Source organism: Capsicum annuum, chromosome 6 (genome assembly GCF_002878395.1).
Source record: "Capsicum annuum cultivar UCD-10X-F1 chromosome 6, UCD10Xv1.1, whole genome shotgun sequence".
In the NCBI taxonomy this organism is placed as follows: Eukaryota; Viridiplantae; Streptophyta; class Magnoliopsida; order Solanales; family Solanaceae; genus Capsicum; species Capsicum annuum.
Genome location: NC_061116.1, coordinates 197,834,543 through 197,849,736, shown reverse-complemented (window position 1 = coordinate 197,849,736; position 15,194 = coordinate 197,834,543). Strand labels below are relative to the sequence as shown.

At 33.1% G+C, this 15,194-nt stretch overlaps 2 protein-coding genes across 3 annotated transcripts; one reads left to right on the top strand and one right to left on the bottom strand.

Annotated features, from left to right (window-relative positions):
• The first annotated feature begins 1,076 nt into the window (after window positions 1-1,076).
• LOC107876064 (RING-box protein 1a) lies at window positions 1,077-5,273 on the top strand. 2 transcript variants are annotated; one of them, XM_016723047.2, is made up of 5 exons: window positions 1,077-1,429; window positions 2,065-2,115; window positions 2,191-2,250; window positions 4,833-4,904; window positions 4,993-5,273. In XM_016723047.2, the coding sequence occupies exons 1-5, from the start codon at window positions 1,294-1,296 to the stop codon at window positions 5,028-5,030; spliced, it is 357 nt and encodes a 118-aa protein (XP_016578533.1). In that variant the 5' UTR covers window positions 1,077-1,293; the 3' UTR covers window positions 5,031-5,273. The 2 variants fall into 2 exon arrangements, with proteins under 2 accessions (XP_016578533.1, XP_016578531.1); XM_016723045.2 differs by having other exon boundaries at window positions 1,128-1,429; window positions 4,806-4,904.
• Window positions 5,274-5,909: 636 nt separating this feature from the next.
• Window positions 5,910-8,739, bottom strand: LOC107876063 (subtilisin-like protease SBT1.4). The gene has a single exon (XM_016723044.2). It carries the CDS (start codon window positions 8,452-8,454, stop codon window positions 6,127-6,129), a length of 2,328 nt encoding a protein of 775 aa, XP_016578530.2. The 5' UTR covers window positions 8,455-8,739; the 3' UTR covers window positions 5,910-6,126.
• Between the last annotated feature and the right edge of the window lie 6,455 nt (window positions 8,740-15,194).

Here is a 15,194-nt window from a genome sequence, read left to right as displayed (position 1 = left end):
CTTTGATATAAAATTGCCCGTCCGGCGACCATTCATCCGTCGTGGCAGTGGTTCCCACACCAACTCATATATTGCACAAGTAACATGGAAAAAAGATAAGGCACAAGTGACATTCCAAATTATATCATATATTGCTTTGACACACAATTAAATTTTTTGAAGTCCTATTATTCCCTAAATTTATTTTTATGCTTTATTTGTGCTGGTATGATTATCAAGTCAGGAGCATAAAATTATTCTGTTACTTGACAGCTACGTCAATAAAAAAAGCACAAAATATAAAAAATATGAATTTACAAAGTAATAAGATTCTAGTAAAATTTAAATGTGTCATAACAAATTTGAGTATAGTTTAGTAGGGTACTTTTTGTCTTAGCATCTTAACTACTTGTACTAAAGTTATCTAGAAGAACATTTCGTTGTGTCTGATTTAATATAATAAAAGGTGTTTAATAGTTTGATGTTTTTAAAAAACAGAATACCAATAATATATTTCTATGCTATTTTTCATAAGATAGAAGTATAGGTGTTTGATTTTAAAATATAAAAGGTATGCAATGGAGTTACATTATTAGGTATTTGATTAATTTTTAATTATCTATAAATATCACTTTTGTTTCTTTTAACAAATATGTCACTTTTCATGAATTATTTATTTAAAATTAAATATTGAAGAAAAAATTTATATGTGATATCAAAATACAATCTTATAACGTGATTCATTTGTCAATTGTTATCATTAATAATAATAAAATAATTTATATATTCTTTAATCATCATCATCAATGATATTTTTAAATTTATTTAAAGAGAATGAGAGAAAATAAAATAATACTAATATATAAATCATAAAGAATTATGACGTAAATATAAAATATAAATTTTTAAAAATCAAATATTAATCAAACTTGTAAGATATGTTAATTAACTAACAAGGTATATATATATGTGTGTGATAGGAATATTTTTATCATAAAAAAATAATTTTCTACCCCTAAATTTTTGCTTCTTTCTATAAGCAGAAAATCATTTCTATTTATTTTTAAAACTACTTTTACAAGATCGGCCCTTCTTTTTTTTAAATTTTTATGTTTTTTTTAGTACTTATTTTGGAAATAAGTAATCCCAACCAGCAGGTTTTTAGTCATTACATTTAACACGAAATTACCCGCAAAAAAATGTTGACACTATAACACCATCCCACTGACATTACTTACTTTTCCTCTATATATTCGATTCAATCAATAACCCTAGAGATTTTTCGATTTATACGCTTCAATTGATTTCTCAGCAATGGCTACCGATGTTGAAATGGCTCCCGCCGATGAAGGATCCACTGTTGCCGCACCTTCATGCTGTTCTTCTTCTACGAAGAAGCCTAAGCGTTTTGAGATCAAAAAGTGGAACGCCGTTTCTCTATGGGCTTGGGGTACGCTTTCCATTGCAAAATAGTTATCGTATAATGATGTGAACAAAATTGTAGTAGTAGTTTTTAGTACTTTTTGAATATTTGAATTTGAATTTTAAAATATTAAATTAATCTAAGCTAATTAAATATTAAAAATTAGTGAAACGTACTCCTGAGAAGCGAAATCTCCTGACAACTTTCAGTAACATTTTAGGATGTAAGAGGAAAATTGCAATTTATAATATTTTTTGTGTAGTTTTTGAATATGCAAATTTTGATTTTAAAGAATGGAATTACTCTAATCTAATTAAATTTTGGAAATTAGTGAAACGAACGCTTGAGAAGCGAAACCGGGCAACTTTCAGTAACATTTTAAGATGTAGGAGGAAAATTGCAATTTATAATACTCTTGGTGTAGTTTTTGAATATGCAAATTTTAATATTTGAATAATTGAATTAATCTAATCTAATTGTACGTTGAAAATTGGTTAAATTGATTCTCGAGAAGCGGAACCTGGGAACTATTTTGTAGTAGTTCACTGCTTACGTTCTTTCCGTGGTTGGAGTAGGAATAGGGATATTTTGTAGTTTATTACCGATCAACAGTGAGAAATTAGTGTTTAGCTGATTTGATTTGTGAAATTGTTGATTTGCAGATATTGTTGTAGACAATTGTGCTATTTGCAGGAATCATATCATGGACCTCTGTGAGTTTCTTTGAATATCTTGGTTTAGTTTTTTTGAAAATCCTGTATTTATTCGTGTGCGAAATTTTCTCTCAGGCATTGAATGTCAAGCTAATCAAGCTAGTGCTACTAGCGAGGAGTGCACTGTTGCCTGGGGTATGTTGTTTTCGAAAGTTTTTATATATCTCAAATTAATTGGGAACTTGATACCTTGTGATAACAAGTTGAAATCATTTCAATATAAGCTGTTTTTCCATTCTGCGAGTCCTTCTAAAAAGGAACTTATAAGGTAGTTGGTTGCTTGCTAATATACTTGGGTGTTTTCTCACTTTATTATTTGTTTATTTCTTTTTTCCCATGCGTAAATTATATGTTGCAGTTAATGCATGTTCTACTTTGAGTTCTTTCAAGTTTCCTGGTTCATTGAATTGATTATTTGTGAGTTTATATATGCTGAGTTTCAATGTTCTGGTTCCTTGTATGCATCACCTAGTGCCTTGAGATGGTTCAAACATGTGGAGAGGAGGTGCGAGGATGGGCAAGTTAGAAGTTGCAAGCGGTTGGTTGTAGCAAGAGTTAGTAGTGGTAGAGGTAGGATGAAGAAGACCTAGGGGGAGATGATTAGACAAGACATGACACAACTTCAACTGACTGAAGACATGACCTTAGATAGGAAGGTATGGAGGTTGTGGATTAAGGTAGTAGGTTAGTAGGTAGTTGAGTGTTGCCGCATTCTATGTGGGAGAGAGAATGGGCTAGCCTCTTCCTCTCCTCTTATCCTTTTAGTAGTAGTATTTAGTTATTGCATATTGTTTTATTCTCAATGTATATTGATGTCTGTTGCTGCATTTGTTTCGTCTCTGGCTACTTATCTTATACTTCGCTTTTGATCCAAGGGTCTTTTGAAAATGGCCTCCCTACCTTACAAATGTAGGGGTAAGGCCTGTGTACATCCTACCCTCCTCAGAACTCACTTGTGGAGCTACACTGATGATGTTGAGTTGTTGTTGTAGTACATATTTGCTTAAATCGTGTGCACTTACACTGGGTAGAATTGCATATATCATACAAGTGAGATGCTTATAAGATTATTGCTTGATACATTTTCCTTCTCCCCTTACACCATAGGATTGCATCTCTTCCCCCCCCTTTGCCTTCATTCCATGGAAGTTTTGCACCTCACACCTACTTTTGCTGCTTGACACCAGACGCAGAGTTGTCTTCCTTTCTTCCTCTTCTGTGTTCTTTCTTCCTTCTTTGACAGCTTGAATGAAAGCACCAATGCACTAAATCAAACCTCCAACCAAATCATGCTAAAACAATTAATAAAGGTATCCAGAAAACAATTAAACCTCCAACCAACCAACGCAGAGTTGTCTTCCTTTCTTCCTCTTCTGGGTTTTGTCCCAATTTCAGGTGGATTCCAATTAACTTTTTTCTATATCATGCTTCTTTTCCTTCAGCATCAACCTCTCTTTTCTTTTATACTTTTTTCGTTGAGGTTTGTAAGCCAGTTATCTTTGTCCCCATGTTACATTTTTACCTTGAACTCACTAGGGGTGTCATCTAAATTTTTAGATTCATAGAACTGCAAGGATCATAAAACAGAATGACTGACACTAGCGCTAGATTTATTTTTGGGATGAAATAAGCACAGTTTTGTTATTTTGCATTTTGAGAGCACGCATTCATAATTTTCTTTCCAAGACCTACATTGTTTCTTCAATATGCATGTAAATATATAGTGGGCTGTAGTATGACTATTTGATATCCCCCTTTTTTTTTGAGAATGGTAAGGATTGACCATCCAATATTTCCTATCAACTAGTAGTCACTTAAATACTAATTGCGTATAAGAAGCCTTAGATGTAAACCATCGCTTCTTATGTCAGATACATCAAACAGCTTGGACACATTAAGAACTATGAAGTGGTCTAGGTCTTAGTGGATCTTTGATGTAAAAGTGTTAATGGTTGCAGCCTATTTCATGTGAGGCCTTGCAAAACATTACGCACACACAAAGAGAGCAATTAAGTTTGCAATTGAAATCCAAGAATATGTTGAGGATTTTGTTCCATCGAAAATAAAGTGCATGCCAAAAGTTGGAGAGCACGGAGGCCATCTAAGACCAATTTAAAAATATCTGTGGTGTTATATATTGTCCTGTTACTTCCCAAAATCAAAGGACATTTGGTAGAACATTTTGCTAGCAAATTCATAAATCATTGGAATCATGTGAATCCTCTTTGTGAAATACAACAGTGTGATACAGGTAAGTTAAATAAGCTCCCTTGGTTCCTTTAGATCAAGTATGTCAAGTTCATCTTGATTTAACTTTCATATTGATTATTACACGTGTTGGTTGGTTCTACAAGCTCTCTTGGTTTCACTTGTGTGTTTATTACATGTGCTCCTCAAACTGTGTTTATTGATTTGATAAACTTTGCCCTGGATGGCTTGGTACGTGGGTCTTTTTGTGCAGTAATTCAAGTATGTCAATCTCTTATGTTATCTGTATAAGTAAGATGTAAATCTAGTTCACTGCGCTTTTCATCTGCTTGTCTCTCTTTTATGTACCCTTGTTAGCTCTGTATGTATTATGGTGTTTGTTTTTCCTTTTACCTTTCTGATACGTTAATGGGGGAGGACAGTGGGGGTCTTTTATTTTATTTAATTAACTACTGTCTGTTCTTTTTACTGCTATGCTTCAGGAAGTATATTGATTGAAATTTCCTCAGGTGTATGTAATCATGCCTTCCACTTTCACTGCATTAGCCGATGGCTCAAAACCCGTCAAGTGTGCCCATTAGGTACTTATCATTTATCAATTGTTTTCCCTTTTTGTAGTGTGGGGTTCTGAGCTTTTGTAAATTTGGAATTATTTTCATTGCTTTGCAGATAACAGTGAGTGGGAGTTTCAGAAGTATGGTCACTAGAGGATTCAACACATTGCAACAGGGAAAGGTGCTACAAACCTGAGACTGCTTTCTATTAGGATGAGATTTATTGGAGAACTGGTATTCAAATTGCACATATGATGTGATTTTGAACTTCTCTGTTATTGTTTTACTGCAAATGTCAAACCTGTCTTGCGGTTGATTATGTTATGTTTGGAAATCCTATCATTAGTGACAAATATCAACGGGCAAATTCTAAATGCTAGTACAAATTTATCCTCATTTGAAGTTCTATTATATAATCTAAAAGTTATACTATGTCAACCTTGCAGTTGGCGTCTAGTTTTATCAAACTCATTCCCCCAGCCAAAGGACGAGTGCCAAAATGTTCTTCCAGGTTGAACGGCTGTTAATCCTGGCCTGGTGAGAAAAGGTTGAAGTTATGCTGGTGTTAACCAAATTTGGTGTGATATCGTATTCCATTCGATTATGTCATTCAATCCTTTCAAGTTTTATGTAAAGAAAGGGCTAACAGAAGATATCCCTGTCAATCAGAACCGTTGACATACTCTTTCAGCCATGTTATCTTGTCTTTACCAGATGCTAGCATGTTTCTTTCCGTCTCTACTCCCTCATTCTCAGTGCCAAGTTCGTTTTAGAAACTATTACCAATGGTTTGCTGCTTAGATTTGCCTATCCTTGTAACCTTTAGCCGAATGGCGCTGTGATAGGTTTGACAATTATCCTTGAGGTCTTATTCTCTTTAATCCCTCATATATAAGTCACTACTCCTTGTGACTGTATGTTGCTCACCTCTGTTCGTTTGGCTGACTACAAAATTAGAAATTTGTTTAAGATTAGAGTTATATAGCTGATCTACTTATTTAAGTTTATCAAGTACAGTACCAGTCCGGTCAATTACTGTGGAAAACAACATGCTTCATTCATATGTACATCAATGTGAAAAACATCAAATGCAAGAAGAAAAGGAAAGAGAGGGAAATTAAATGGAACTTCAACGGTCCTTTGAATAGTATTTCCTCTTCCAGTTTTCCAGCATTCCAATTTATTGGTATTCAATAAAGTATAATCCTCAGCTACATTTGTCACGATGATCCAACAACAGCCATTACACTCACATGGACACAGCAGAATCGATACGCCAACGCACTGCAATTGGACTTCTCACATTGTGAACCCCATCACTCCACTCAATAGATCCAAATGCAGATTGAACCCCCTCCACCATCTCCACTCCACCCCTGCTCTTACTAGTAAAGGTAATCTCATACGACAAACTTTTCTTTTCCTCACTGAACACAAGCTTCGAAGGTGACACGCTCACCTCCACAGACGGAGGCGCATTCACCTTCACTTCATACACAGCATTTGTATCTTTCCCCACATTCTTCACCACCCTCTTGTATTTCACCACACCATTCTCTTCATCCGCAAAAACAACGGAGAAGGACGGGTAATTCAGGTCCCCCGGAGTAGCCAAACTCCGTGCACTACAATTCACCCGAGGTTCTGACTCTTCAGAACCTCGGGTGAACACGGCGATATCATCGCCGTCATAGCCAATGCTGCATAGGAAGTTCACGTAGTCGCTAGTCTCAATATCATAAACCAAACCCGGATCCAATGCTCGGTTCGGATCCACATGACCCGACCCATGAACAAAAGGGGTAGACTCTTGACCAGTGGCAAGATCAGTAAATACCTTGCCTGAATTGTCCAAATTGTAAGCTGTTGTCATCAATGCTGACTTAATAGCTGCTGGGGTCCACTTAAGGTGGGCCCCTTTAAGTAAAGCAGCTAAACCACTAACATGAGGACACGACATAGAAGTCCCTGAAATAATAGTAAATTCTACTCTTCTCGGGTCAATATCCAAATCGGTCGGCCCAGTTGCTCCGGTCCAACCAGCTAAAATATTAACACCCGGTGCAATAACATCCGGTTTAAGAATCTCCGGCGTCCGATGATTCGGTCCTCGGCTAGAAAACGCCGCGACACGTGGCGCCGCCGGTGATTTCCCGATCACGGTTCCTCTGAATATAATCGTTGCCGTTGGTGAGGCATTTGATTTGACGTACTTTCGAATTTGGTCGCCGGCTTTTTGACCGACCATCGTTGCCGGGATAAGATGTGAATCGGCGACAAGTTCTTCGCCGGAGTCGGCTAAATTTGCGAGTATCATCGCCACCCCACCTGCCAGCTTCACCGCACTTCCTTTTTCGACTCTAGCGTTGCCTCCCCGGTCACACAGGACAATTTTTCCGGCGACTTTTTTTGGGTCTAGCTTTCCTGGGTAACAGTATTTGCTACCACAGTCGCCGGAGTAAACTACCGGCAATTTGGTATTGGTTAAAGGATCACCAGAGTATAATGAAACGCCACCGAATACTCTATCGTCTCCTAGAACAACATCCGCCGGAAATTCTCGGTCAATGGTTGAAGCACCAACGGTGAGAATCCAGGGGGCAATGTTTACGGCGGTATAAGCACCGGGACCAGAATTTCCAGACGAGCAAGAGACGAGCACGCCGTGTTTAGAAGCCCCAAAAGCTCCAATGGCAATGGAATCATAGAGATAATGCGGAGCATACCCGTTAGCACCAACGGAGAGTGAAATCACATGAACACCATCAGCAACAGCTTGATCCATTGCAGCTAATATATCTGAATCAAAACAACCCTTTTTCCAACAAATCTTGTAAGCAGCTATCCTTGCTTTGATTGCCATTCCTCTAGCTTCACCTTTAGCATATTCGTAAAAACTAGCATTTGCTACCAATGCACCAGCTGCAGTTGATGCTGTATGTGTTCCATGACCTTCCGTATCTCTCGGCGATTTCGATTCTTTTGATTCATCCATTTTACCATGTGAAGCTTCGTACCCTTTGTAAAACATTCGAGCACCTATAAGTTTCCGATTACATGAACTTTTAGGAAAATCCCCCCCAGTCTCACATTTCCCTTTCCAGCCTGAAGGAACCTCCGAAAGACCCTCATCGGAAAAACTCGGTCTTTCGGGCCATATACCTGTATCCAAAACCCCAACGATTACATCATCCGCATAATCAGAGTTTGGCCATAGGCCAAACGAGTCCGCAAGCCCCAAGAAGGTAGGTGTATGAGTGGTATGCAGATACCGCACTTGGTCAACAAGCACAGAGATAACCCCGGGAACACGTCGGAGCTGATCAGCCTGCTCCGCCGTAAGCCGGGAGGCGAAACCCACGGCGGCGCGTTCATATGTATACAAGATTTTAGAAGGGGAAACGGAACGGAGGATGGAGGAATACCAATGATGGTGGGTGGAGAAAACGCGGGGCTTATCGGATTTAGCAACGTGAATGATGAACGTTTCATGGCCGTCGGCTTGGACGGAAGTGGTCACCGGAGTTCGGCAGAAAGAGATGATTAGAATAAGAGAAAGAAGGGAGATTTTCTCCATTGTTGACCGTTGAACGGAGGAAAATGGTGATCGGCGAAGTGTCGCCGGAATGAGATATACAAGGAAAATGAAAGTAGCCAATTGGATGGGGCTCAATGGGCCACGTTAAAGATGTTGATTGATTCACTTTCCATTAATTCGGCATTCCAAGCCAGATATTTTTATAGTGGATAAATGAATAGTTAGAAACAAAGTATGGGGATGGTGGATAATTCATCTTCGAGTAATTTCAATTTATAATCACTCATATTTTAAAAATTATCTATAAATATATTTTTTTAAAATAAAAATATCACTCAATTATTTTTATTTTTTTCAAAATATACTTTACAATTCAAAAATATTTCTTCTCTCATAATTGACATGTCATGTCATTAATTTTTTTTTTTATATATATAATAAATAGATCTATTTAACTTATTAAATTTATTTAATTAAAATTTTATCCTATTTCTTAAAATAATAAACACACATGATATATTTATCATTGAGGAACAATTTAATTATGTGCTTTAAATTTTATATTTATTTTATCTTTCTTAAAAAAATAATATTTATTCTTTATTTGATACGAGAAAAATTATTACATCACGTGATAAAAATATCAGATAATCATACAACAACAACAATAATAACATACCCGATATATTTTCATTAAGTGAGGAGATAATCACACAACTTAAAGGAAAATAATTCGTCTAGGAATGCTATGCACATTACTCGTCAATGAAGTAGATGGGTAAATGTTTGAATTATTTTATTTGATACTTTTCAAATTTTTTCTAATTTATTTATTTCACCGCTTATAATATTTTTAAAACTCAAGATATTTATATGAATTGGTACTAATTTAGTATTTTTTGGTTATTTATTTCATATACTAAAGATTCTTAAAATGTAAAAGAAATAAAAATGATGGCTTTCGAATTTTAATATACGTACTAAATGTACTATTTTGAATGAAAGAAATATTATTTAGTTGTGAAACAAATTAAATTTTAAAAAAAATATTAACAAAATGATCTAATATTACAAATGAATTTTTAAAATATTACGCAACTAATTATTGCTTAGTTTTTGTGGGTTTAGGATGAGAAAAGAATATAAATTGGTGTTTAATTGTATAGTAAGACAAAATATAGTATAATAGAAATAAAAATTAATATGAAAAATAATAAATTTTTATTTTCTAAAGTTTTTTGCCTATGTTAACTTTGCGGATTTATTTGATTTATTTATGAAATTACTTGGGAAAAATCCACAATACGAATTCATTTTTTATCAAAAAGATCTTGCTTAAAATTTTGCAGGTGATAATTACCTTTAAAATTTTTCAATTAAATTTTGTTTGAAAAAAAAAAAAAAAACTTAGATTTTCTCCTTCAAATTTTATTTGATAGAAAAATTTGTATGTTTTTCCTCAAATTAGTTTGGTTGAAAAACTTGTAGGGAATTAGGTTACCGGTAAATTCTTTTATAGATTTTCAATACTTTTTTTTTTTTTTCATAATTTAGATTTTTCTTGTAGTTTATAAGACATAGATTTGAATAAATGAATTTGAAGAATTAAACAGTTTTATCATTAAGAAAATTAGATTTGAACAATATGACATTTTAAGTAGAAGAGAAGAAGGCTTTTAAAGTGTTAAATATTTTTCTAAGGAAAATAGAGATAGTTGGATGACATTCTTCTTCTAAAAAAGACAGAAGCGATATTTGTAGACAATTATCAAAACATGAGTGACTATGTGTGAAAATTACCCTTCATATTCTTATCACTTAATTCCTAAATAAAAGAAGCTTCCTTAAATAAAGAGAACTTGAATTTTATATGATCAAAGAAACTAATAAAAAGTTACATTTTTTGTTAAGGTATTTATTTATATAGGGCAAATTAATTTTAAAATTTATTTATTTATTTATTTTTAGAAATGATTAAGTAAAAAATATCACTTATTTAGAAATGAAAAAGTATTGGTCAAGTAATTGGAATAAGGCAAGAGCTCCAACATTCTTTGTTTGTTGCGGGTTGCTTCCCTGATTCCAAATAATACACGCAACACACGAATTTGTCCTTGCCCATGCACAATGTTGAGTACGGTGATATAATCGTGATGCATGGGCAAGCTTAGTCTATATGTTAGAGTTATATGATTAAAAAGAAGAGTTAATACATAAAAATTATCTTAAACTTTACATCAAATTATAATTTTGATTTTAAAATTTAACAATGCACAAATATGACCTTTAACTATTTAAAACTGTACAAATATGACCTCCAATCCTACATAACAAAATGCGTGTTCAGCCCGCAAAATCGGGCGCGTTCAGCTTAAAATTTAACAGCATAATACATAAATATGACCTTAAATTTTGATAGTGCACAAATATAACCTTTAATTGTTCAAAACTGCACAAATATGACCTTTAAGTGACTTTTCACTATTGTTTTTTCATTATTTTCGGCTCAAAGATGAAAATGACATCTAATTTCTTTTGTCATTACGGAAAAAGAGCAATATTGAAGATTTATTAATTAGGCTGGTCAGCCTCATATGAAAAAATCGAGCGGGTATGTATATATATTATAAAGCAGAGGACGAATTTAAGTTATATAATATATCTAAATATTATTTATTTAAATATTAAATTAAAGATGAAATTATACTAATAATAAAAAAATTATAGTTTTAATAAAACGTTATTAAATTAATGTTATTAAGGATAGTAGTAGTAGTATATTAAAGTAACGTTATCAAATTAACGTAATTAAAATGTTATTAAATTAACGTTATTAAATTAACGAGGGGCGGACCTACGTGGTTGTCATGGGGTTCACTTGAACCCCTTCGGTAAAAAAATTACGTTGTATATATATAAGATAGAAATGTATATTTATGTACGTATATTAATGTTGAACCATATGAAACAAGGCACTTAGATAGCCCAGTGGTGTTATTTGCTCTTTTTAGGCGCCTCTTTCAGCCTACTGTGCGGATTCGATCCTTTTGTCATCACTTAAGTATATTTCTCCTAACTCGTCTTCTATCTGAGATTACATATCAAGACAGAGTTACACAAATTGATATAATAGAAGATGATGTTTTAGAAAAGATACTCAAAACCCTAACTATGCTTTCAATGAAAGTGGACAGTATGGGTAATGAAATAGAAAAGCTAAAGACTAATTAAGTTAAACTGAAGTCTAAACAACAACAACAATGTTTTAACACAAAAAGCAAAACTCTGACAGTGCACAAATATAACCTTTAACTATTCAAAACTGCACAAATATAACCTCTCTCCAAGTCAATCCTTTTAACAATGTGGCACCGTGTGATTGAATTACCTTTCCATGTAGGCGCGAGTGAGAATCACGCATGGGATTACAAAATCGGAGGTCATATTTGTTCAGATTTTGAATAATTAAAGGTCCTATTTGTGCACTATCAAAATTTAAGGTCAAAATTATAATTTGATGTTAAGTTTTGAGTCATTTTTATGTATTAACTCTAAAAAGAATCTAAGTCTGCTACGTCATTTTTAAAAAAAATATATTTTAAAAAGAAGGTCAGTAATTGATCTTTAATTTTTTTTATTATTATTTATAACCCATAAATATGTAGTGATATTTGTTTTAAATTTCTTTAAACTATGTCAAATCAAATAATGCAACATAAATAGAAGTGGCTTCTCCATGTTAGCTTTTGGAGAAATTTGAAGATCAGTACTTTTTGTGACTTTGCGTAATCTTCTGCGCAGTTTCCCATTTTTATCTTTTTGGGATGTCTTCGAAGGAACACTTTGATAGTACAATCATCTCACCTTACACAAAAGAGTTAAAACTGGTAATTGTGGTTCTAAATCATAGTAGCTTCTTTATAAGGCAAAAATAGTAATTTTACAATAAACACGTAGCACAGGGACAACCTAGTTGGTTTGGAGGGCGGTTACCCACCGGGTGATCAGGGATCGATTCCCCTCAATGCCTTCTGGGTTTGAGTTTGTTGCACAGGGTTTGCCTAGTGCGGTTTACAGGCTATTACAACGGGGGTGCTCACCCGAAGAACAGAGGGTGTAGCGATTGCGGATTTTCCTGAAAAATTTTCAAAAAAAGAAAAAAACAACAACATATTGGCTTTAGTAATAATTAACCCATGCATGTCTCAAAAAATTAATCGATTCGTGCAAGAGTAGACGGTATATAAAGAGATAGCGAAGAAGAGTAGGTGAAATTTAAGTCATACATCACTTGTGTACATCTAAACTTGATAAGCAACAAAAAAAAAACATGATATTTCGTGGATTTTTTAAGGGAAAATTTCACACGTAGGAAGATTAGATTAGTGTCCTTTCAAAACCTAACAGTATTTTCTGTCAACAAACTTAGCACAGACACTTACGTGTGCTCTTTCAAAATGTAGCATCACATTGTATTCGCCTGCTATAGTATGTGTCTATAGATAATGATGATACATTGTGTACATGTTTAATATAAAATATAGCTATATTTTGTAATTAATTTAAATGTATCGGTACAAAGTATAATTATGAAGCATATATATTAGTATCATTAGATAAGCTTTTTCATTTTTATAAATGCACACCACGGGGTCGTTTGATGTATTAAAAATAACATGAATTACATAATCTCAATTTTTTTTTTATAGAAATACCCTCCATATATATGTTGGAAAGGATGCGGAAAAATTTTGGAGGGATAATAGTATCTTTAATCATGTTAATGCATGCATTGGATTCATTGCATTGCTAAACCATTGATTTTGAGGTATTAATAATACACACATCAATACACAATAGAATGTATAATTAATGAAAGCATTAATTATACATAATATGAAAATACATACTAAACAAGGTATTACTAGTAATACACATTAAATTAATGCATGCATTAGATTTCACCAACCCAATAGCCACTACTTTCTCGTGATGAATATTCATAGTTTAAACTTGGATGTCAAAAGTGTGATAGACTAACAGTTATTAAAACCTATGTTGCCTCAACTTTTCAAAAATGTTATCGCACCTGTGTCGGATTCTTTGAAATTACACAATTTTTGAAAGATTCGACGCGCATCCATAAACATTTTTAAAAAGTTCGAGCAACTTAGATTAAAACTTTGTCCGAACCATTTTAATTTTTGTTCATGCACTTCTGTTTGCAACAGTTAATTATACTTTCAAGTGTTGATAAGTAGAACTAAACCTGTCAACTAGATTGGACTGACCCGTTCTGGCTTATAAGTGAGCCGGCCCCAATCTGTTTTGGGAGAATTTATTGTTGGGCTCAGATCGGCCTATCAAGACCTGACCCGATATCAAACCGGCAACAATAACAAATCGGCCCGGCTCGACCCGATTGACATGCTTGAGTAGAACCAAGTATTAAGTATAATAAAATGTTACTACTAATATATATATGTTTAAAAACTCAGTTATCTTACATCAGTCATAAGTTACTAAATCCTTATACTAATTAAACTTAAGTTGTTCAAGTATTTATTATTGGTGTAATTGTTCTTATATATACAGTCTGTGATATATACATACTAGGAAGTACTAAATTTAAGCTAGTTTTGTTGATCGATTCAGACTATAGCAGTATAGCTGAATTAAGTTGTTGAAGCTTCTGCCCAATATTACAATGTGAATCTTTGTAGTATATTTTAAAAAGAATGTCATAATTGACCTTTGGAGTTTAATTTAGATTCTTCTTTCATTATTTATAATCCATAAATATCTAATGTTTGTTTTAAATTACAAATTTTAAAAGTATTTATTTCTTTAAACTATATCTGTCAAAACAAATAATGCAACATAAATTGAGACCCCGTAGTACTTTTTGTGACTTAGTGTAATCTTCTTCGTGGTAGTTTCCCAGTTTTATCTTCTTTGGATATCTTGAAAGGGACTATATATCAAAGAGTTAAAACTCGTAATTATGATTCCAAATCATAACACCTGGTCACTAATTAACATATTAGCTTTTAGTGATAAAAAATTAAAAATAATTGACTGGTGCAAAGGAAAGAGTCGACGGTAAATAAAGAGAGAGGGAATTTACATCATTTGGGTAATAACTAAAATGAAACCTTGTTCCTCCTTTTTGACTTACTTTTGGAACCACAATCAATGATCGATTAGCCAAAAAAAAAAAAAGCAAAATTATCATAACCACTTAGGACTCACTTGGTAGAGTTTATAAAATAATACTCAATATATTATATTAGTAATATTGAGATTATTTTTTTATACAGTGTTTGATTTGATGTTTTAAAAGCAATATGAATTGTTATATTTTAAAAAGAATATTATTTGTTTACAAAAATACCCTCAACATATTATAACCTTTGTTTATTTTTTTTTGCAGAAGTTTATTATTCTTTTTTTAAAATAACAAAAGTTAACAATATAACTAATTATTTACTTTAGAATTTTAAGATTTAATCATTCACTTACAAAAATTATTTTTTTATTATCTTTTCTTTGTTCGTTCATCATTTGCTTGTTGTTCCCACTTTGTGTTGTTTTTAAGTTGGACGGAGGTACGTATAACTTTTGGATGAGATAATAAAATCATTATTAAAATAAAATTGTATTCTATAGAGTGTTAAAATTAAGTAGAAAAATTATTTTTATTTATGGATATCCTATTTACAAAATTAAAGCTTGTATGCAATTTATTTTTGGATTTTGACCAATAAATATTTTTTTGA

What these genes read in the sequence shown, in the direction of transcription:
- LOC107876064 (XM_016723045.2), top strand. Translation starts at nt 1,294, where the DNA reads ATGGCTACCGATGTTGAAATGGCTCCCGCCGATGAAGGATCCACTGTT. An exon ending in CGTTTCTCTATGGGCTTGGG is followed by an intron (nt 1,430 to 2,064) that starts GTACGCTTTCCA and finishes GTTGATTTGCAG; the next exon opens with ATATTGTTGTAGACAATTGT. An exon ending in GAATCATATCATGGACCTCT is followed by an intron (nt 2,116 to 2,190) that starts GTGAGTTTCTTT and finishes ATTTTCTCTCAG; the next exon opens with GCATTGAATGTCAAGCTAAT.
- LOC107876063 (XM_016723044.2), bottom strand. Translation starts at nt 8,454, where the DNA reads ATGGAGAAAATCTCCCTTCTTTCTCTTATTCTAATCATCTCTTTCTGC.